Here is a 24,891-nt window from a genome sequence, read left to right as displayed (position 1 = left end):
ATTGATTACATGTATTCTGTTTACTGCTGGCGCATCTAACTAAAGTAAACATTTTAAAGAAATGACATATATTTTTAACTCACCTTTTCCAGAAAATGGTTCACTCTAATAAATAAATTAAATAAATAGTTTTGAGAAAAAAAATAAAATTTAAAAAGTAAGCTGAAACAGATTAATTAATTCAATCACACGTTACTTAAATTAGTAAATTAAGTATTAATTACAATTAATAAATTTAATATTAAGTAATAATTTTTAATTAATAATATGATTGAAATAACAGATATTTGGAACGCATATTTAAAAATAACAATAGCAATATTATTTGTTATTCAAAAAATCGTGGATTATGCATCTCTAATTATTGTAGATTTAAATTTAAAATGTTCTTAAAATATAACTTAGCTGAATAAATGTAAAACAATTAATATATAAAAAAAATTTAAGTCATTTCCTACTTTCGCAAGAATGGAACTCGCATTCTTCACCTTCACGTGAAAAAAAATGAAATTCTTGCACTTTACCGATTGAGCTACTGCCTGTTGAATTCAACTTTCATTACAAACTGCTAAAATCTATTTAAAGTATTAAACATTAATTAAATTCAATAATTAATAATAGATATTTGAAAAAATTGCATCAAGTGCCATGCACTAAAAGTTTTAAAAATTGTATTTGAACTTGAGTGGATGAATAAAAAGTATTTTATTAATGATTAAAAATTTGAACAAGATATATAAATATATATAGGGAGAGTGTGAACTAATAGTAGGAATTGAAAAATAAAACTAAAATGCAAGATCGCTGGAGACTATACGATTTTATTATTATTATTATTCATCGAATTAATGTATCATTGAATCGCAATCACTGAAATTGAAGTATTCACAAGAAAGCGCTCGTAAGTGTGAAGTCACCGCTCCGCTTAATGGAGCTGTGACTTGACAATGCTCTATCCCATAACGATTATCTAATAGCATGTAACATGACCTTCTAATGGTATTCATTCTGTTCATTCTGCAGGCGCCATCTATTGGCGAAATATAGAATTAAAGGGAAAATTTTTAAGAAATGACATTCTTTTTTAATTCAACTTTTTCAGAAAATGGTTCATTCTAATAAATAAATTAAATAAATAGATTTGAAAAAAGTCAAAATTAAAACGTAAGCTGAAATAGATAAATTAAATCTATCGCACGTTACTTAAATTAGCAAATTAAGTATTATTTACAATCAATAAATTTTATTTTTGATACTAATTAATAATTTTTAATTAACAGTACGATTGAAATAACAGATATTTGAAACAAGTATTTAAAAATAACAATAGCAAATTTATTTGTTATTCAAAAAATCATGGATTATGCATCTCTAGTGGAAATGTGCAGTAATGAATAGTACAATCGTGTGCTAATAGGGAAGTTATTTAATTATTGTCATATACAAATACAAATGAATGATCACTATGCAAATTATGTTTAAAGTTTAACTTATCGTTAACCATTATGAAATGAGATTGCATGAAAAGAGCCATAAGCTTCAACAAACAAGTCAATAAAAGAAATGATCGGAATAAAGACATTCTTGGGAAACATAACATCCTAACTGAAAATACTTGTTTGTGTTTTATAATTAATTAGTACCCAAACTTTTAAAATTTTCAACGTGTTTTTTTTTTTATTTTTTTTTATTTTTTTACGCTTAATATTACGATTTTGGATAGATTTTATTATTTCTAATGAAATCTGGCAATAACGAATGCGCAAAATTGTTTTGATTTTCGTTTTGTTCAGGCTGGATTTACGATTTTTATTTGTTTTTAATTTTAGAATTTGTATATTAATGTCAAGTTTTGATCTGAAAGAAGTTCTATCGCTATATCAAATATGCTAAATATTTATCAAAAAAATTTTATATGACTTCAAACTAATTTATCTCTATGACAGAGTTAAAGATTTCTTCTTTGAATTTCACTATTTTTGTAATTATTTATCTACTTTCTTTCGTACACGTAAACTTATGATTAGAAAATTTTTCTACATAAGTCTTTCGTGTTAAAATATGTGAAGACAATCAATAGAATATGTGATATTTTATTTCATTTAATCTGTCACAGGCCTTCTGACTGGACTGTTCTAAGTAATAGTTGCTATTGTCAATCTCATCACAAGGTACATTTCTAAAAAAAAATCATTACTTGTAATTAATAATGAAAACTGAGTACCCATGCAAATCAGTTGTTATGTAATGGAATTCTATTTAGTAATGTCATCGGGCTGAAGAACTAAATTTTAACTTCACTTTTATTGGATTTATTTTTAAAAAATCGGTTAAACTAAATGTTTATTTATGGTAAATTTTGTATGAGTAATATTTCTTAGATATCTAATGGTATTCCATTTTCATATTATTGAATTATATGCATTGTATCTTGAAATTTCGAAAGAAAATTATATGCTCTTGTAGAATGACATTTTGGATTCAAATCTTTCATTTCTTAAAAGACATCTCAAATGAAAACAAGAAAATGTAAATGTTTTAAGAAAATTATTGATTTTGCATAAAAGAAATTATTGAAATGAATGTGTTGAATATAAACATGGAGCGGGGGGGGGGTGCAAAGCAACTTAATTCTAACTTATTACTAAGAGACCAGACTTCTCAGATTAATTAGGATAATCACAGTTTTAAACTGTTTGTACTGGTTTGAAAAGTTGTCATATTATTATGACGTTTTTTTTTATTATTATTATTATTATTTGTGAATAGGTAATTGATATTTAAATATATGATTGCCACAGAAATTGATTTCAGTAATTAATTTTTAGAAATTCTGCTGTTTCTTTTTACTATTATTTATTTACTTTTTCAGTGTATAGCATGTTGCATATATAGCATTTTTTTAATTAATTTTCATTTTAAATTTTTTTGGTATTTAAATTTTTTTTAAGTTAATTTCCATCTGGTTTAGATTCATGCTTTGATTACTATCAGTAATAATAAAGAGATCAAAAAAATTTTATTTCAATATAATTATAATTAATTTTTATTGCAAAGTGACTGTATTGGAAATAGTCTACTAAGTATTTTTGAGGCACTGAAAATGCTTCAAGAATTGCCCACAGTTTATAAATCTGAACTTGCCTCCTTGTGGTGCTCCATGAGCCATGCTAAATCTGCTACATAGGTGTAAAGTAGTGTTTTTTTATTCATATGCAAGAGATATTCATTTTCATGATTGCAATATTCATCTAATCGCACTTTTCAAAACAATAGTGGTACATTGTTCCACATGATGAAACATCCACAGAATTAAAAGAGCAAGTACAATCTTTGCAAAATTTAACTTATATACTCCTTTAGGCATAAACATGATACCTAAAACTTATATTTAGTTTAAAGAGTAATACACCACAAATGATTTAAGAGGGTCAAGTTTGTTTTCCCCTCCCCTTGTCTCATTTTGATGCTGAAACAATATTCAGAACATCCTAAGTTGATATTTAAAAAACCACACTTTATTTATTGTGTTTAAAATTAATTATTTCAAAACAGAATCCATATTGAATTTTAATAGTACATGAAAAAATTTATCATAAATGAAAAACACACCAGTTTCTAAACTAAAAATTAGTTAAATAGAGAGCTTCTTACTTATTTTTTTTTATATTGGTGGGATTCTGATGGAAAGCATTGAATAAATTATATTACTACTATTTCTTTAAATCTGAAACTTTTATTATTAGTAATTATAATTGCTTATTACATTTATGTAACTTTGCCTTATTATTATCTCTGTCATTAGCTGTTTAATTGAATAAAAGAAATATAAAACAGCATTTGAGATATAATTTTAAATTATACCTTTCTATTTCAAATTAAATTTTTAAAAAATAATATAATGCAGGTTTATGCATCACATTTTCTAAATTTTAGCTTATAGTGTTTAAATTAACATAGTTGTGATGGATAATTTTCTTTAAAATATGCATTAAAATCTGGATTACATTATTTAAGTTTTAGACTGAAGATACTTGCAAAGCTATTCATTTTCTACAAGTTCTAATGAGTCACAATGGATATCAAAAAGTATAAATTGTTTCTCTTCAATTCATTTCGAATTGCATTACTCTAAAACTTTAATTATTCCATTTAAAAGTGTAAGAATAGTTTACCTAAATGGTTATCCAGAAAATTGGAGGGGGAAAAATCCACACACACACATATATATATATATTAAAATCATTCATTTTGTTTGAATAATATATGTATTCAAAAATAGAAAAAAATTATTCTTTGTCTGGTGTTTTTGTTTTTTTAACAATATCTTATGAAATTTTGACTTTGTTCTTTTTGTTCTGTGTTTTTTATATTTAGATAACATATGTCCAGTTTTATAACCATGAAACTTCTTTCTCTGATTCCAATTTATGTACAGAATGTTTTGTGGTATCATGAAGTTAGAGGAAAAGTATTTTTCATGAATATTGTTTTTCAACCTTTAGCTGTTAAAGCCAAAAATATTTTGTAATTTCAACTACATGTTTATTGGCAACTATTAGTTGATAGAAAGAATAATATTTACAGACATTGTTTATAAAATCGGATTTTCCCCTTCTCTTTTTTATTCAGTATAAACCTTTTCTATTAGAGATAAATCTTTAGATGCTGACTTGATGCATTAGATGAATTAATTATAATACTCCCTTTACTTTTTTATAATGTATTCACATTACCTAAAATTTTTAAAACATGCAATTTTTTTACAGTTAAACAATGGCAATTGCAAGACCTTTAGGAATGGAATTTGACCACAGTTGGCCAGAAAGTGCAGAATGCCTGACATTGGATTTTGGGCCTTTTGAAACAGCACATCGTTGGAGACGTATGCCTGAATGTGATGAATTTGTTGGTGCTAGGTACATACTATTTGTTCCTTTCTTTATATAGTTTTATGTTTTTTATTTAGGAAATGCTATTTTAGATCCAAAATGGACAAGTAACAAGCACATCGAACATATTGTCTCAAAGGAAAGAAAAAGATTAAATATTCTTAAATACATTGCTTGCAAAGACTGGGAAGCTGATGCTGTTACTCTAAGAAATACATATATGATATTTATTAGGCCCATCTTGGAGTTTGGTTTTCCAGTCTATTGTTGTACCTCAAGCCTCTTATTTTTAGAGTACCTCTGTTTTACCTCTTATTTTTAGAAGACAGAAAGGCATTTGTGGTCTGCTCTAAATGCCTAACTCAGCAAGCCTCTGCTGAGCGCATCCTGGACTTTTTGGGACTTTCTAGAGATGACATATACTCCTCTCCCATTCTGGTCCTCGACTTTCTCCGAGTCCGCGGTCTGATGGGCCGTGTCTGACTCGTCAGACAGCTGGAGGGTAAGCCACAACAACAAAAATTTACGAAATGCAACCTAAAAAGTAAATAATGTGTTTTTAATATGATTTTTAGACTTATTGGGTAAGTAAATAATTTTGCATGTTGTATGGTAATTACATTTTTCTCCATTTCACTTCTCTAAATCTAATATATTTAATTTATTTTTTTTTTCTTATTATTTAAATATTTGTATCTAGTGTACATTATATATTAAATATTAGGAAGAAAATTTATATATATATAAAATATCCTTTCAAGTAATCTATAAAACTTCAATTAAACAAATAGCATCAGCATTATCTAAATGATAAAGTAAGTTAAAATACCTAACTGTAATCATTTCTTAGATCACACATTATGAAATTAGCTCTCACATAAGAACTCTTACTTTAGTCATAAATTTCTCATCTTGTCTCATTTCAGTTAACAGAAACATACATTTGGGGGGGAAAAAAAGAAAAAAAAATTTTTCCCCCTGTTTTATAAATGACCCATCATTCTTGATATCTCATAGATGAGCAAATTGCATTTTTAATATTCATTTGTGCAACCTATTTAATTTCTCTTGCAATCAAATGTAAGAAATAATACAAGTTGCATCTTAAAATTACAGGAAAATGTAAATTTAAGCATATTGACAAATATTAGTAATGTTTCTTGGTATATTAACAAATATTAAAAAGGTTTAACATTAATAACAATGTTTCTAGAATTATATATTTTTTTAATGTAATTTCCATTTTTTTTTTAATTGCATGTAATTTTTTAATATAACTTTTCTTCATTAACAAGTCTTCTTTTCTCCTAAATTTGTAAAATGAAATTTACATCTCTTACTATAAATACAAAAATTCCTATAATTACTGTTTTTTCTAGCCTTGATGCAATTAATTTTTTTTAAAGTTTGTTACCAACAATAAAATTTTAATTCATTTTAAAAGATAAGAGCTTTTTACTTTTTAAAAAAAAAACTCATATATTTCTTTTGAATTTGTACCATCATTAATAATATATATTATAGAATAATGTCATAAAAATATACTATGTTAGAAGTAACAAGAATAGAATTATTTTAATTATTGCACTTTTTAATAAAGTAGGAACAATACAAGTATGAGTTTATATTATTTCCTTGATATTTAAATATCTTTTTTTGTGTTATCATTAATGAGACTTTTTTTATTTGTACATACTATTATGTATAATTTATAGGTACTTATAGCTACCATGAAATCACATTTTCAGTAACATAGTATATTTTCATATAGACAATGTAATATTATAAAATAATTATGGAGTTTGGAGTTGTTTTTTATTAGTTTTAAATGATAGGCTTTTTCACTAACAGTTATTTGGAGTGAAATGACAATTGAGTGTAAATTTTTTAGATTGCAGATAAATCTCAAATATCTTTATATTTGAGATTTATCTGCATTTCTCATTTGCTTCTGAAATTTAATTTTTCTTTGTAATTTGTTTTATATGATTTAAATTAGCTTTTTTAAGGCAGTTCTGTAGCAGTAAGTGGAAAAAGGGTTAAAAGATACTTTGAGCATCAGATAGGAAGTGCCCCCAAATCATTATTTTTCATGTATATTTCATTTTTGAAAACTAATGCCAAGGAGGATATAAAAAATAAGTTCTAATGCTCTGGCCTTAGCTTATTCTTTCAATGCCAATGCTTTGAATATAGTTTTCTTTTCAAATAGTTTATTATTGCATTTCTTTTTTACTTGCACTATTATGTAAACCTTTATAGTCTAATTATATGTAGTATGATATATATTTTACATTAAAAATATAGTTTGTCTATTTAAATCAATTTTAATTTTGCTTAATATTTTCCTGATATTTAAAGATAAATTCATTCAATTATTTTTGAATAAAATAGAATTAAAATTGTTATGTGTTATTCATTATAGTATATTTATTGTGATTTGGTATCTAAATTAATTTTTTTTTCTGCTTTTGCAGGAGAAGCAAGCATACAGTCATTGCTTATAAAGATGCAGTATTTGTATTTGGTGGAGACAATGGGTAATTTATAATTTTATTTTTTTCTAATTTGAATGTGATGACATATATTTTTTTAATTTCTTATTATTTATGACATTCTTTTATTTAAATATAAGCCCATATTTGACTGTTATATTTTTCCCTTCTTTTTCTTTTTTATATCAAAATATGTGGAAATAAAAAAAATAATGAGAGCTCATTTTTTATTTAATCATTATTTGCTATTGTATTTTGATGTAACAACTTTTTTTATATTAACGAAGTTACAAAGTTAATTGGTTACAAACTTTTAATACTCTTAAGGTGTTGGAGTTTTATCTGAAAGTACTACATATTTACATACACAGAAAAAAAAATTAGGAAAGTAAAGGGTTTCTTCTAACACCCTTTTCATACTTTTTGAATATATTATTTGAGAATAATATCAATACATTAGTTGAAATAATTCTCTTTGTTATTTGAAATTACGTAAATTCTTTTAATAACATTTTAACAAAGTATATTAATGCTTTTTTTTTTTAAGGTTGCATAATAGTTGTAAGAATTTTGATAAAAAAAAAATCATTATTTTCTGAGGGTGTTTTCATTATTTTTTATTTCATTGTCCAGGAAGCACATGTTGAATGATTTGTTAAGATTTGATGTGAAAGATAATTCTTGGGGCAGGTAAGTTTACTTCTATGTTAATTTACATTATTTGTCTTATAAGTGATTTATGAATTATGCTCTATTACTTCATTATATCAATATTCTTGATTGACTAGTAAAACTTGCCTAAGAATCTGAATCTATCACATCTTAAGAGGTTCAGAATATAAATTCAATATATGAAACATTATTATCACTAGAAATAAAACTATTAACATGAATTGTATGTGATCAGATGCCACCAAACTTATACTATTTCAAACTTGTCGTGTATAGTTCTTTGCCATTTAACAATTATAATAATCCTTGAAGCTAAAAGATATTGAAGTTTGTAGGATAGTATTATGTTTTGTGAAAAGAAATGAAATAAATCAATAATAAAATAAATGAATCAATTAGAATTACAACATAAAAATTTAGCTTAAACATTCTTATAAATTTAGTTATAAAATTATTTTTTCTGACATTTTTAATTGAATTTGCATTTAACTACTCTATATTTTTGTTGTCAATAAGGCTATAATAATGATGGAAACATTCTGCTAAAAAAAAAGTAACATTATTTTTACAAAGAAACAATATAATATTTATAAAGCTGAGCATTTTGTTTAAAACATCTGTCCTAGATCTATGTCCATTAACATACAATAAATAATTAAGTTTAAATAAATATTAAAAATTAATTTAGGAAGGTCTTTTTATTTAGATCTTTTATTTATAAAATATTGGTAGTCATGCTTTTTCTTTAATCCTTTGGGTACATTTGACATATCAGAACATTCTGTATTTGTTTAAAATTGCTTCCTTTTTTTTTTTTTTTTTTTTTTTGTAATTTTATTTAGTTCAAGTCATCTCAATATCATATAGCAGTATATATTCTGAATAATAAGAAATAAATTAATTCTTTTGTAAAAGCTACTGCCTTAACATGTTCAAAAAATTAATTAAATGCACTTTAAATACAAAAGTTGTTTCAAATAAATGTGTAGTCAAAGGGTTAAAATAAGTGCAAGAATCTGAGCTAATAGTTTAATCTTATAATTTGTATGTATTAAATAATTAAAATAAATTTTCTGAATAATTCTGTAAAACTTTAATTTATGTAAATTATATCCATGAACTTTGACTTATGTAGATATATGCTGTATATATAATATTATAATTACACTTTCTTTCCAGGGCATTCACTACTGGGGTTCCACCAGCCCCTCGCTATCATCATTCAGCTGTCATCCATGAAAACAGCATGTTTGTTTTTGGTAATACTTTATACATAAGCTTAATTATAGTTAATATTCATATAAAACAATAACTGAATGTCAATAAATACTTGTTATAGGTGGCTATACTGGAGATATTCATTCCAATTCCAATTTAACTAACAAAAATGATTTATTTGAATATAAATTCACATCTGGACAGTGGGTGGAATGGAAATTTGAAGGAAAGTGAGTACATTATTTTATGTTAATGTGTGTGTGTGTAATTTATAAATTATTGAATATTTTATCTGTCTGTGTAATAAATTCTATGTTATAAATATCAACAAACCATTGTGAATATTCTCTTCCCAGTTTTATCTCATACTCATGCACTAAGATGGAGTTTATGTTTAGCTCCAGAGCACAAAACAAAAAGTTGCATATTCATTTTGAATTGTTTTTCTAGTTGTTTATCTCAAAAATTAATTATTTTTTTACATGAAAAATGTAAGAATCGTTTCGTACTAAAATGCAAAAAAAAAAAAAAATGCTTTATTTGTTGGATATTTCGTATGTCTGTAATATTCTATATGTTTGGAATAGGATGCCTGTTGCAAGATCAGCTCATGGTGCTGCTGTATATGATGGAAAATTATGGATCTTTGCTGGATATGATGGAAATGCAAGATTGAATGATATGTGGACAATTTCCTTATTAGGGGAATCCAGGGTCTGGGAAGAAGTGAGGAAATTACTCTCTCTCTCTCTCTCTCTCTCTCTGTAATATTTATATACTAATGAAAGTTTTTCTTCTGAAATGGTACATATACCATACCATTTAAACATTAAATTTCAATGTAATTTTTTCAATTCATTTAGACTAATTAGTTTGTCTTCTAATCACCCTGTAAGTAGCTTTATACTTGTTTCCTTATATATCCAAACCTTTGTGATGGTTAGATTCATTTCTAGTGAAGAAATTTAAAAAGTGGTAATCCCATGGGCAATCAAAAGAAACAACAAATTTTATATTCTAGTGATTTAAATAGCAAGAAAAGCATTTTCATCTTTTTTTATGCAAATTTCTATTTTAAAATAATATTTTTATATTTTCTACATCTGTAAATCTAAAGATTATAATTATTAGAATTATTACGTAAATTTTTCTGAATTTTTTTTAATTATATGTGTTTTTAAAAAGTATCTGGTAAATACACTTCAAATTAATGACAAAATAATTTGAATTCTTTAGAAATATCTATGATATACTGAATAAGTCCTGTATCTATAACCCATTGCAAATCTGCTGAAGTTAGTTTAATCAGAATCAAGTTTATTGCTTTTAAATGCATTGCAAATATACAATGATGAAATTTTGAATTAAAAATTTGTTGTTGTTTTCTAAGTACAGCAATGATGCATGATATTAACTTTTATCTGCTATAATTTTAATAGCAATATATATAGATTCTCATAAGATATTTAAATTTTAGTATTTAATTTTTACTTTGTACAGAAATTTTTCCTTTATATTTTTGAACAATGTACTCTTATGTATTTGGTTATATTTATTTATTTATTTTTCCTTTTAGGTTCCTCAGTCTGGTGATTGCCCTCCTACTTGCTGCAATTTTCCTGTTGCTGTTGCTCGAGATAGCATGTTTGTTTTCTCTGGTCAGAGTGGAGCAAAAATAACAAATAGTCTTTTTCAGTTTCATTTCAAAGAAAGATAGTATGTGATCTTTTCAATTTGCATTCAATATTGATGTTATGAATATTTTTTTATTAAAATGCTTAAAATATAAAATTTTACAAAGGTGTGTGTGCGTTTGTTTGTTTGTTTGTTTGTTTGTTTGTTTATCTTAATTTTATCAATTTAATATTATAAAAGTATATTCAAATAAAAAAATTTATGTAGATTTCTGTTTTTATACTTGCAGTTGGACTAGAATTTCAACAGAGCATATTTTGCGGGGTGCACCGCCTCCACCTACCAGGCGCTATGGACATACTATGGTAGCATTTGATCGGCATTTATATGTATTTGGAGGAGCAGCTGATAGTACTTTGCCAAATGATTTACACTGGTATTGCTTTTGTTTTTGTATTTTTTTATATTTTTAAAGAATTTCAATATTTATCATCAAGTGAATACAAAGTACACAATGCTCTGAAATAATATATATATATATATAAACTTGTAGTTATAACACTTGTTGAAATCTCATAAATTGCTAGTAGGATAAAAAAAATAATTCATTAAAATTTGTTTATTAATTATTTTGAATAAAATTAATTTGCACAGGTATTAAAAATATACTTTTGTGAGTATTGAAATGGGGGGGGGGAGAAATTAAAAAATGTTGCTGTGCTGCTTAAGACTTATTCATTGTTATATACTTGTGTTTTTACTTATTATTTGAATAACAATTAGCAGCAGGGCTGATTAGAAATTGTGAATTGCTTACATTTATTTTAGAAACTGAAGAAAATAATTTGAAATAAAATATTCCCCTGTATTGATATAGTCTAAATAGTAATTATGGAAACATGCTTTGTTATAAGAAAGGATTCCACAGTAGAAGTTTAAGTAATCTATTACAAGAAACATTTTTCTTTCAGATTTCTTTGTATGAATAATGCCATGCACTTTTTATAGAAAATGTTTTAGTTTAATTTACTATATCATTATAAATATAGTTTAATGTGTTGTAACATTGCCAACTCCTATACGTTGTTTTGGATATTGTTATTCTTTTCTTACCATTCATGTATGTTCTGATGTTAAGAAATGACACATGATAATTCAAAATATTGATTTTCATATCATTTTTCAGTTTTGATTTAGATTCACAAACCTGGTCTGTTATTCAGCCATCTGCTGATAGTGAGGTAAAAATAATTTTTTCTTTAAAGTAAGTTAAATTTTATTTAAAATATGATAAATCCAATAAATATGCAGTTTAAATTTTTAAACAGAATCACATTACTTATCGTAAATAATGTATTACATGAATTGTTATTTTAGATACCATCTGGTAGATTGTTTCATGCTGCTGCTGTGATTGGGGATGCTATGTATATATTTGGAGGAACTATTGATAATAATGTGAGAAGTGGTGAAATATATAGATTCCAGTTTTCTTGTTACCCTAAATGTACACTACATGAAGATTTTGGTAGACTCTTGGAAAGTCAGCAATTCTGTGATGTTGAGTTTCTTGTTGGATTGGTAATACTCCTTTTCTAAAATAATAATAATAAGGAATTAAAAATTTGTAATCTATGAAATCTATATTGTTCAATAAAATTTATTAACATTGTTAAATTTTAATTATTAACCTTAAAAATAGCTTTTTTTTCATTCTGAAATGTTGAATGCCCATAAAATGTTTTACAGAAATGGATTTATTTGAAAAAAAAGTTAGGGCATTTTAATATACTTAGTTAATTTGTGGTTTGTCTAAAATAATTTCTATATATAGAATAAATTAAAGATTCTTTAGCAAACTTGAAATGTATCTGGTATATAAAAGTGAAATAGCTTTATTTAGAAAATGGTTACTGTTAACACAAATTATCACCACTAGGAATGGATCTCTGCGGCAATACAATAACTAATATAATATAATAGAATAGAAGATAAATTGTATGCAAATGGTAGAAGGCATTACAGTACTGAAGCAAGTTCAGTACTGAGAAAAAGATATTGCATTGCTTTGTTATGATATTATAATACAAAAAGAAAAACATATTTCTTACAATACATTTATAACTGTAAAGAATTTATTGTCTGTAACAATAGACATTTCACAATGTCTGTGGTGATTGTTTGAACACTTTCATATATACTGGATCATCTGCAAATTTGTGCAACTGCTGCAATAATGCAGGATGTAATCAATATAGGATTTCCATAATCCAGGTTTTTAGTGTATTGGAATGTGAGTTTTGTTTAGTTACATTTATATTCTGTTTTGAAACTGTTTTGGTATAAATCTCATTAATTTAAACTATAGTCAGATAATAGGGACAATACCTAATTTGATACTCTTGTCTACAGACTTCTATATCAAACTAATAGTAGACTTAGGACCATGATCAGGTTTAACTTCCACTGGTCCATATACATGGCAAACCTTTAGTAGAATTGGTTCTTAACCACAGAACCTTCAAGTACCAAATCTGAGATCTTGCCATTACAGTACTTGTCAGACTGAGAGACAAACTTAATGCAATCAACCAATTGATGGGCAGGATTTCAACAAGATTAGATGCTCACACTTATAAATCTTGTGGTGCAGACCTATGTGAGCACAACATCCAAGTAAGTTGTATTAGTAAAGATAAGTCTGCTGTGAACTTTTGTTGTCATATTCTTGTAAAACTGTTTTTCACTCTTCTAGGTATATTCATTATATATCTGGTACAGCACCCCTGTACCATTCAAACATTTTGATTGATGAATGTCCCTATTAAAATAATAAACCAATGTTACATTTAAAGCTTATATAAGGACTTTGGATTACCTTATATTTTTAGCAGAATAAATTAGAGTGAGAAAGAGAAAAGTTATTCTTAAACGATATGTTAATTATTTATGCTATAAGAATCTTTCTTTTTTAGGATGAAAAATGTATACCTGCACATATTGCATTTGTGTCTGCGCGATCTCAGTGGCTGCGTGGAAAAATTCGTCATGCTAGAGAAAAGCAAAGAGACAAGGTTTCGTTCATTTTTTAAAAAATGCTCAGCTTAAATTGCAATTTTTAAAAAGTTTTTAATATAGATATATATACATATTATTTTAAGGTTTGTTTACAGAATTATTTTCTGGCATATTTTTTTTTTCAGCAACTTCAAAGTACAAGTGATTGTCATAGAGAAAGGAGTTATACTCCTATACTCCAAGTGAAATTGAAAGATGCTGTTCCTGAAGCATTTGAGCTTGTTCTCACTTATATTTACACAGATCGTATAGACCCAACTAAAAAAAGTAAGTTTAGATGCTGGTAAAAGTATTAGTGTCTTGTTGAATAAATCTCATAAACTTGCTCTTCTTTATCAATTTATACAACCCTTAAAAAGTTCATTTTATATGATTTTGTTCTGTTTATTGATATATAAATAGATGAGAAGATAATTGTAGTAATTGCTTAAAATAGCTTTAGAATTAAGAGTAAAAAATAATTGAGCAGCAAATCAAATTTTGTTTCAAAAGTATTTAATTAAATGTTAGTAATATTTTTATGTAGTCTGGATTTTTTGCTTCAAAAATTTATTTAGTTTGTAATACAAAATTTATTTTAAAGAATTTATATAGTTAATAATGCAAGTCTCTAAAATATGTTTAAGGGACCAGAAATGAAAATGCATTATTCAGTGGTCAGTTTTGGTTTTATGATCAGCAAATCAAAATAATGAAATTTAAAATAAGATCCACACTGTGTATAGATTTGGTCCACTTTAAATCTATTATTTTGATATATCCTCTTTCTATTGTGATGTAAAAGTTTTTTGAAGAAATGTTATCACCTTAAAAGATTTAAATTATGAGGTTTGTCCCTAAAGACAAATTATCATTTAAAAAAATATCTGAAACAGAATTTATGATAATGTGCAATTTAATGAAATTTACTGTTCAAAAGTAAAGGAAAGAAGAATTAAAATAAAATATCAACAATAGGGGAAAAGCATTACTTTCAACTTTGCTTAATAATTTTAATTTGTTAAAAATAATTTTATTTAGTGAATTTCAGTTCTGTTGAGTCCTAAATACCTGCTACACAGTCAATTTCCTTAATAGCTTTTGCATGCATCTGTTATCATTGCATTATAATTAATCTTTTATAGCTTCTTGTTGGATAGATCTTATTTAAGAACATGGAGACAAAAAGTTGGAAAGTATTGTATGATATTAGAGTATTCCATTATGCGTTAATTTCTGTAGCTGTCAACATTTGTCATTAACAAAAGGGAATGAATTTGATTGTTGGATTTAAACTGAAAAAGACTAAATTTATATAGACAAACGAATATTTGTCCAAATGAATTAAGATACCAGAATATCAAATATGCCTTGGCTTTTTGTAGAATTGGCCAGAGATAATACATTTTTAATTTTAAATAATCTCATTTTACAATTATAATATATAAAATCCAACATCTATTATAATCTTGGTCATTAGATGTTTGTTAAAGATTATCTCCACCACACATATGAAATTTTTAAGTTGTTTTTGAGGTAATAATAAAATTATTAGTAATGACTATAATTACACCATTCTTCTTTCATTGATAATTATTTGCAACATTTACTTGGTTGATAATTATGTAAAAAAGTTGAAGCAAGTAATATCAATTAATTAATTTTAATAACTATTATACAGTTGCACAACCTTTTGGAAAACTTATTATAATTATTATTAAAAAAATCTTAAACTTTATAATATTTATGTAACTTATAACCAAATGGCTGTAGAATATTAAAAAGAGACATAGACATTGAAATTATTTTCCATAAATCATATAAAGTAGTTTATGTTTGTACAGCAAAATATTTCTCATATTTTTTATGTGTATTCTTGCAATTATAAAATTTATATGCAATTTTCATTTTTTCTGTATACTTTTAAAGTGAAATCAAAAAGTATATTTATGGTTTCTTCATGTTTTAATTTCTTAGATATAAACAGTAATAATTAATGATGCTTTATCTTTAGTGCTAACTTTTATTATAGATGCTGATCCCATGAGTACTAAAGTTGTTTTACTTATGATGGATGTTTATAGACTTGCTGTACAAGTAAGGTTTTTTTTTTTTTTTTTTTTTTTTCAATGAATAGTAATGTAGATAGTTATTTTCTATATCTGATAAATATTTTAAATAGCTTTGGAACACTGCTTTATAGATTTAAATTTATAATGAATAAATATTTCACTGACATTTAGTAGAGATATGGGATATATTTATATATATTTAAGAATTTCAATTTACCCATGTCCTTGAAATAAATATTTTCTAATGGCATGAGTTCAAACTTCATATAAACAGAATTTTAAACTTCATTTCTTACATATTTCAGCCGACATGCTCATAAGATAAATACTGTCTCAACTAAATTAATATTCACTTTAGAAGCTAGATAAGCTTTTAATAAATATGTTTTCATTTTTTTATACAAAAACAAATTTTTATTTTGCTAATTCTTGAATTATAATTTCATTTTTAGAAGAAAAATTATTTAAAATATGAATGCAAATTCAAAATTACTTAAATTAGAAATTTAAACTTGTTTTTAATTAATATGTTACTCATTTTTGTATGCAAAAATAAATATTTTGTCTTTTAATGTGTAAGCTGTAACTTAATTTTTAAAAAAAAATTATTATTTTCATTCAAACTGTACTTAAATTATAATTAACTTTTTAATTCATAAAATAATTATAAATATAATTTTGATATACTTTAACATTTATTTTATTTAAACAAAAAAGGATTTAAATAACTATTTATCTTTAAGTCATCAAACGTTTTAAATTTTGAATTGTTATAACTCGGTAAAGATGTATTTATATCAGAAATTAAAGAGAGCAGCTGAAATTTATAAAAATATATCATCAAACGGAGGAATATAATATGAAAAAACAGTACCAAAAAAAATTTTTTTTTTTTTTTTTAATAATAATGTTGCTGATTTTTTTTTTTTTTCTCTATAAATTTTTCTCATTTTTATTAGCTGTTTCTTCAAATATTTTACTTTTGAGATATTTTCTTCTCTATCTCGTTTTCTCCTTAGCCATCATAATTTATAGTATTTTTAAACATATGTGATATAGAGAGGGAGAAAATAATTTATTTATATAGCTTTTTCATATAATTAACTTTATCCTTCTGTATTTTATTTTATTTATTTATTTATTTTAGTTTCATATGAGACGTCTTGAACAGCTCTGTGTTCAGTATTTAGAAAGTGCTATCAATCATCGAAATGTGTTAGTTGCTTTGCAAAATGCCTCTGATTTGAAGCTGGACTTTATTAAAGTCAGTATAATTATTGTTGTTTTCTACTTAGTAATGGTTATTAAGATTCATAATTAAATCCTTATATCTATTTTTTCTTAGGAATTCTGCCTTAAATTCATTGTGAAAGAAAACACTTATAACAAAATTGTTATGAGTAAAGAGTTTGAAATAATTGCTCAGCCTTTAATGGTAGAGATTATAAGACGTAAACAGATGCCATCTGTAAGATCACTTCCTGAACCACATTTTGACTCTGCTGGTTAGTAAATTTGTTTATATTTAAAATTTCTGCATTTTGGAGGTGGAATTGCTTAGTCATTCCTTGCCTACTGTTTTTTTTTTTTTTTTTTTTTTTTTGCAAATGTCTTCATTAAAGTAGTGAAAGGGAGCAAGATAGTATAAATTTCTTATATACTAGTTTTGAGAGGTATGGAAAGCAATGATTGTTTTTGCCTCCATTGAATTTTTGCCTCCATTTGACACATATATTGAAGGTATGAAAAATGTCTTCTTTTCAGATGCCGTTTTATCTGGCCATGCTTTTGAATGCCTTTGTATTTTATTCAGAAGGTTTTTTTTTTTTTTTCTTATGTACAAAGGCTACCAAAAAGTAAATCACCCATGTTACCAATAAATAGTTAAAAATGCAATGCAAGGGTCAAATATATATGTAGAAAAGATTTAGGATGTAGCCATTGTATACCACACTTGGTTAACGATACTATGACTGCCTTGATCTTATTCCCAACCATTGCTTTATATTCTTATATCTAAAAATCTTACTGTCTGATTAATATTTGCAAAGTGAAAAACCATTATGGATACATATCTTGACTAACATTCCAGATAGTATTCTTGGTTTCTGACATAAGAATATGAAATTTTGTCTCATAGTATGAGAAATATCTTAATTCCAATAATGGATATGTTTAAAATAATCAATTATTGGAATAAAGATTGGATAATGTTTCTATTTCAACAGATATTTTCTTATTACTCTTTTTCCTTTCTATTTAAAGCCATAGGGAAATTTACTTTCAAATTCAGCCTTATTAATAGAACATGTAAACATTTGTGTCAATATATATATTGAAAAGTCAAAATTGAATTGATATTATTGGAAACATTGTTGGAGTTGCAAAAAAAAAAGATTTAAAAAAAAAAAAAAAAAAAAGAATTGAAAATGTTTTTTGTTTTTTTTAATCCATTGATATATTACTTTTCTATGAGGCTATTTTTCATTCACTCCTTAATTGCTGCTTTCTTTATTATTAACTAGGAGAAAAAGTAAGCATAGTTCCCTAAGAACTTTTTGTTTGCTTTTTATACCAAATTTGTTTTTAAGATTTTGTAACCAAATTGGAATTTTACTTAAGTGAATTATTTAGCAACTCATTATAAGAACAAGATTCTAAATTTTTTGTATTCAATTTTTTTCTAAAATTGTGTTCCTCAGGAACAACTTTGGAGCAAGATATGGAGCAGTATCTTCTGTCTACTGGTAAAGAGTTCTGTGATATTATTTTAATGTTGGATAACCATCCAATACCTGCGCACAAAGCCATACTTGCTGGTCGTTGCAGTTACTTTGAAGCTATGTTTCGTTCTTTCATGCCCGATAATAATAGAGTCACTGTAAGTATTTATTTCTTTATATTTGGTAATTCCCTGATTTTGTTCCATTTGTCATGTATTTCATAATTATGTGGAATTATTAATGAATAAAATAAATTTTTAATCTAGATAACTATTGGTGAAACCATACCTTCCCTTCAATCTTTCAATACTCTGCTTCAATATATCTATTATGGTGAAGTTAACATGCCTCCTGAAGACTCCTTGTATCCTTTTCTTTGGCTGTTTAAAATTAAATATTGAGTAGAGTTTCTTTTGACATTTCTTTTAAAAGTTTAATAATAAGCATGACTAAGTTTAATTTTATGCTCTAAACACTGGAGAATTTTTTTTAGTTGCAATATATATATATATATATATATATATATATATATATATATATATATATTTATAATATAAGAATCTTTTCTCTGCTACAATTTTTCCTGTTGGGATGGGTGTGTAAGGTGATCTTATTTGAATGGATTACTCTCAGAACTTAATCAGGAAAGGATTAATCTTAAAATGATTGTCAGTAATTTCAAATCACAAGGAAGATTTATTCCTTTTCATAAATATAAAAACAATCGAGCTGGAGATTTCCAACCACCCTTTTAATTATTTGCTAATTTTTTTTTCTCTCCATATTGTTTGCATACAAAGAATTCAAAAATTTAATTTAAGTGTATTAACATATCATTAATTAATCACAATCTGTAATGGTTGTTTCATTGTAAACATTTAACATTGTCCAAAAAAATTAATTGTTAAATAAATTAATTTCTATATTTATATTTTGACTGAAATGGTATGTTTGACAAAAGAATATAAACAGATTAAGAAGGTAGTTATTTAGTGACCAAGCTATGCTTCAGTTGATGTTAGCCTTTCTCCTGTTCAATTTTCCTTTTAAAAAATTTATAGCTTTAATCTTTTAAAAATCCAAACAAGTTACTAAATATGCAAAGCTCTTAAAACCAAGTACAACTTTCATCCAGAAAACATAGAAGTGAATCGCTGACTACAAAGAATACTTTCTGGTAATGTTATAAAATACATTTGAATTGGTCAATGCTACATTTCTACTCCAGTTAGTAAAAATTGAGCACCAGTTACTCTAATGCCAATGATATTCCTACAAATCTCAATTGTAAAACATATAAAAATCAGACTGATCCAAAATTGTTTTTACACATTGTAAAAATAGATCCTGTAAAATTGAGTGTATGTAAATATTGTGTGTTAAAATTTTATTTGCTTAGATGCATAGTCATATAAATAATTTTTGGGTTATAACTGATTGGACACATAATATTCTTAAAATGAATGAATACCAAGTTTTAGGCACTTGACATCATTACGTCAACATTAGCTTCATTGTTATTGCACTTATAAAAAGTCTAAGACCTAAATTTTGAATTACATTAAAACTGAAAAGTACTGTTTTTTTAAAAATATTGACCTTTATATAAAACTGTCCATTAGAAGTTAAAATAGAAATTGTTAATATTTCAAAATAAAATTGACTAAACTTTGGGAAAGAATTTTTCATAAATTATTTTTTAAATAAATAAATTTTTAAAAAGAATAAATAATAAATGTTGAATAGATAATTTTGTAAATGTTTTTATATAATTTCCATTGAAAATTAATAGCTAATATACTATATAATGATAAGTATACTTGATTTACACTGAGATTTTTTTTAAATTATAGATGTAACCTTAACTTTATGTTAGATATCTATTTTCAGCTCCATATTTTTATGGGTTTACTAATAACCGATTACAAGTAAGTGGTTTAATGCAGTTACTTCAAATGCAAAATCTCTTAAATTAATCTTTGTTATTGCAGCTAACATTATGTATTTTAAGTGTAAATTATAAAATTATGAAGAAATATTATTTCCCTGAGATTTTACACAATTTATGTATTTTTTATTTAATTTATGTATTTTTCATTTTGAAATATATGAATGTAGGGCTGGAAGTCTGTTTTTTCCTGAACAAAATTATTGTGTGATGAAAACTTGTCAAATGGACACTTTTCTAATTCAGACGATTTGATTTTGCTGTGTTATAATGAAAAAAATATTTTTTATTTCATATAAAAAACAGTAATTATAATTTTTAATACCTTTCTTTAATGTTTTAATTTTGTACAAATTATCATCCTTTTTATTACTACACTTTTTTCTGTTACATTCTCATTCAAAGATACATAATTTTACATTTATTTCAGAAATGTTTAGTTAATAATTTAACTGTATATTTCACATTTACAGAAATTAAATGTATATAAAAGACTTGCTGCAATTATTTGCCTATCTTTTATAAAATGTTTTGCTTTAATGTGTATCATTACTTCTATTTAAATGGGGGATGGGGAATATCATGCTGTTCCTATAGCTGGTATGATTTTGTTTTGAATGTATCTAAATGAATTTGCAATCTTCAAGTGTTCATTTAATTAATTTTAATTGCATTATTGTAAAGTCTTACTGATACAATTTTGATTTACAGGCATTTTGCAAACAAAATTTAGAGATGAATGTTACATTTGAAAATGTTATACAGGTTTGTAATTTATTTTTATATTAACTAAAATATAATTAATATTGCATTTTGTTAACATCCCTTTGTAATATTTATCACAAAGAAAGATACAACTTCTTTTTTTATATATATCAAAGCTTAAAGATAAATATAATATTATCATACAACATAGGACTAAAAGCAGTTTTCTTTTTCCATTCTAAAATGGCAAAACTTTTTTCTGCGAATTTTGTAAAATAATATTTAAAACAATTGGTATATTTACTGAAATCTTAATTTTTAAAAAAAATGTTGTTTGGTAATTTTTAAATTCTTATTAATGGAATTCATATTTTTCTTTTGGTCTGTGTTTGTGAAAGTTTTATTGACAGCGTTATATGAAGATGTACAGTTAAACAAGTAATCAATAATATTGGCTTTAAATACTAAATTACTTAGCAAGATATTGCAACTGCAATTTTATACATATATTCATAGAGACAAAATTAAGCATAAATATTAATTAATAATTTTTTAAAAATCAAAAGAAAATCTATGTAATTGGAATCCATCCAACAGCTGCATCTTTATTTAGGTATCAAAGAATCATGATTAAATAATCTGCATTTCATCAAGATAGGAACATTAAAAAATAATAATACATAAATAAAGGGAATTTGGTTATACAATTTTTGTGCTTGGGAAGATTTTTGACAGTTTTGCAATTGTGTAAAGTTTTGGCAATATTAGGAAATGTACTTGATTCTAGAAGATTTGCTGCAACTAAATTATGGGTTAATTTCTTAAAACTGATATTGAATCAGGAGATTTGTGGACTAGCTTCATGTGGCAAAAACTTTTTTTGCCATTCACATTATATATTGCAGCAATCTTAGGAACCGATTTTGAATATGTGTTAATAATCCTTAGTATTTTTTTATTATTATTATTATTTTGTATTAGAGAACTTAATAAAAATTCTCTTTCATAGATTTTGGAAGCTGCTGACAAAATACAAGCCTTTGACATGAAAAAACATGCATTAAGTATGATAGTTCATCATTTTTCAAAGGTATGTGATATCACGCTTGATAACTGTTATTATTGTGTCCCATCAGTATTTCTAAATACTTTATTGCATTTTTCTTTTATTTATCTCAGGTCGCTCGTCTTCCTCATTTTCGTCTCTTAAGTCGAGAGCTGCTTCTGGATATTTTGGACTCACTTGCAGATGAAATGAGTGATTCCAAACTATGTCAAGATATGTCCTCAATTAGTCTTTGTGCAGATGGTTAAAGGAAAAATGTGATAAATATAGATATATATCCTACAAAAGCGCTACTTTATATTGGCATTGCAAGTTGTAAGAATAGATATTTTAAATGCATTTGAGATTTTCCAAAAAAATTTCTGGTAATAATTAAAGAAACTGTGTCAGGAGATTCCTAGAACTTAAAAGATTTCCTATTTTGTATTTTATATGTTTCTTATCATTGCATTTTATTTTTTACTCCTGTGTTCAGTTTTTAATCTTCCCTGTTATTTGTTTTCTTCAAATTTTACAAAGCATTTGCAAATTTCTTTTTATAATGTAGTGTATGAGCCAATAGACAATTTTACAAGGGCTGTTGCAACTCTACAATTTCAATGGATGCACATATAGATTTAGGAACAAATTGTAACAAACATGTTTTGAGTTTTAACTGTTTTCATAAGTCACTACAAAGAAATCCATTGATACAAAATTAAGTATCATATAAATAGTCACTTATGTAACAAATTAAAAATGTTTCAGTTTGCATGGCAGATTATAGTTTCGATTACAGTTTTCTATATTGAATCCAAAATCATACAATTGTAATTGGTTCCTTATTCTATAATTATATACATATACATTCTGTACATGAATACCTTAAAGTATTTACTACCTTACCTACCAGAATGTATACATTACTTTAGTTTCACACTAAGTGAAGTGTATTTTGTTAAGTAATAGAGATTGGCATTTTGAAAATTCCATTCTTTCCATAATCAAGCACATAGTTATTCCCTGACTTTTTCAAGAAGGCAGCTGAAATCTAAGAATTATTGAGTATTCAGACATCCATTTTGATAAATTAAGCAATATTGGCACTATTCTATTATTCCAGTTTGACCTGCTGTCTATTTTGTATTTTACCCCTTTTCAGTAAATACATTTTTCTGCTGAGTTCACAAGTCAGCTGACAATTCATAAAATCTTAGAAATATCAAACTTTTTTCTAATAGAAAGTAATCAAAAATCTAATCTATTATAATGTAGATTTTGGAACTGTGTTACAATTTAACTAGAGAATAATAAATATTTTCCAAAAAATATACATAAAATGATTGAATTTATCAATAAAATAATTTTTAAAAATTATTCAATTTTTTTTTCTAAAAATACAGGATCATATATATATATATATTCTTTAACTATTTTGGACCATTCTTTTCTAAACTCAGTGCTAATCACTGAAGAATAAGTTATTCATATTTATGAATAAGCTTGGCTCTGAAAAGATATAAAAATTATTTGGAATAATCTTTTATTTTATTATTTTCTAATACCAAAATATTTACAATTTTTGTCTATATATTTTATAATTGTTTTCAATTTCAATTGCTTTTTAACGGAAGAATTTGCTACTAAATGTTTAATCTTTTATAATGAAGTTAGCAGTTATCTGTAAACCTATTTTATTGTTGGTTCAATACTTTTGTTTTAATGATGCATTTCTATTTATTTTACTGTTTTATCTTAATTTTTATAAGTTTCAATTTATTTTTCTGCAATATATTGGTGCTTAATTTTTCACCCTACTAAATGTGAGTAGTGACAATTTTTCTCTTGTAATTTGCAATGCCCAGTATAAAAGCTTTTTTCTGATTCTATTACATGTGTTTCATGATGTAAATATCTCTGTTAGTCTGAATGTTTATTTGTAAAAAAGGTATATATATTGTCCTCTTTGTGAGATGTATGTTTTTACAATATTGTGTTACTGGAGAAACTATTTAACAATAAATTTAATCATATGTTATTTCAATAATTGTTTTTAATATAATCATCACAACATAGTGTTCTGTGTGTAGATTTTGCATTACAGTCTTTAGCTAACCATCTTATCAGTTTTCTACTTGATACTTTAATTCCAATACTAAGGTATTTAAATTAAATATATTTTCTATCTTTCTTTTTCCATCCAAGCGACATTTACTGTTTAGTAATAAATTATCTCTTATTCAATTTATGTTCAGCTTAACTCTCCTGATCTTGTTTATGCAACTAGAGCAGCAATTAGAAACTGTGCAAAAGTGTTTAATATTAGTTCTCATAATATATATATATATATATATATATATATATATATATATATATATATATATATATATATATATATATATATATATATATATTAATTTTTGCCATTG

At 25.1% G+C, this 24,891-nt stretch overlaps 1 protein-coding gene across 3 annotated transcripts; it reads left to right on the top strand.

The window, feature by feature from the left end:
- The first annotated feature begins 1,771 nt into the window (after positions 1–1,771).
- Positions 1,772–23,915, top strand: LOC129963336 (leucine-zipper-like transcriptional regulator 1). 3 transcript variants are annotated; one of them, XM_056077651.1, is made up of 23 exons: positions 1,772–1,981; positions 2,117–2,171; positions 4,770–4,919; positions 7,370–7,432; positions 8,021–8,077; positions 9,239–9,318; positions 9,399–9,507; positions 9,865–10,003; positions 10,854–10,993; positions 11,202–11,348; positions 12,099–12,153; positions 12,290–12,493; positions 13,888–13,986; positions 14,116–14,257; positions 16,002–16,066; positions 17,189–17,305; positions 17,387–17,546; positions 18,744–18,922; positions 19,031–19,128; positions 20,641–20,692; positions 21,424–21,477; positions 22,427–22,507; positions 22,597–23,915. In XM_056077651.1, the coding sequence occupies exons 3-23, from the start codon at positions 4,777–4,779 to the stop codon at positions 22,729–22,731; spliced, it is 2,319 nt and encodes a 772-aa protein (XP_055933626.1). In that variant the 5' UTR covers positions 1,772–1,981; positions 2,117–2,171; positions 4,770–4,776; the 3' UTR covers positions 22,732–23,915. The 3 variants fall into 3 exon arrangements, with proteins under 3 accessions (XP_055933626.1, XP_055933627.1, XP_055933625.1); XM_056077652.1 differs by lacking the exon at positions 2,117–2,171; XM_056077650.1 differs by lacking the exon at positions 1,772–1,981 and having other exon boundaries at positions 1,988–2,171.
- The last annotated feature ends 976 nt before the right edge of the window (positions 23,916–24,891 follow it).

Source organism: Argiope bruennichi, chromosome 3 (assembly GCF_947563725.1).
Source record: "Argiope bruennichi chromosome 3, qqArgBrue1.1, whole genome shotgun sequence".
Lineage (NCBI taxonomy): Eukaryota > Metazoa > Arthropoda > Arachnida > Araneae > Araneidae > Argiope > Argiope bruennichi.
Note: the sequence above shows the minus strand (reverse complement) of the source record. Positions and strands in the feature narration are given on the sequence as shown.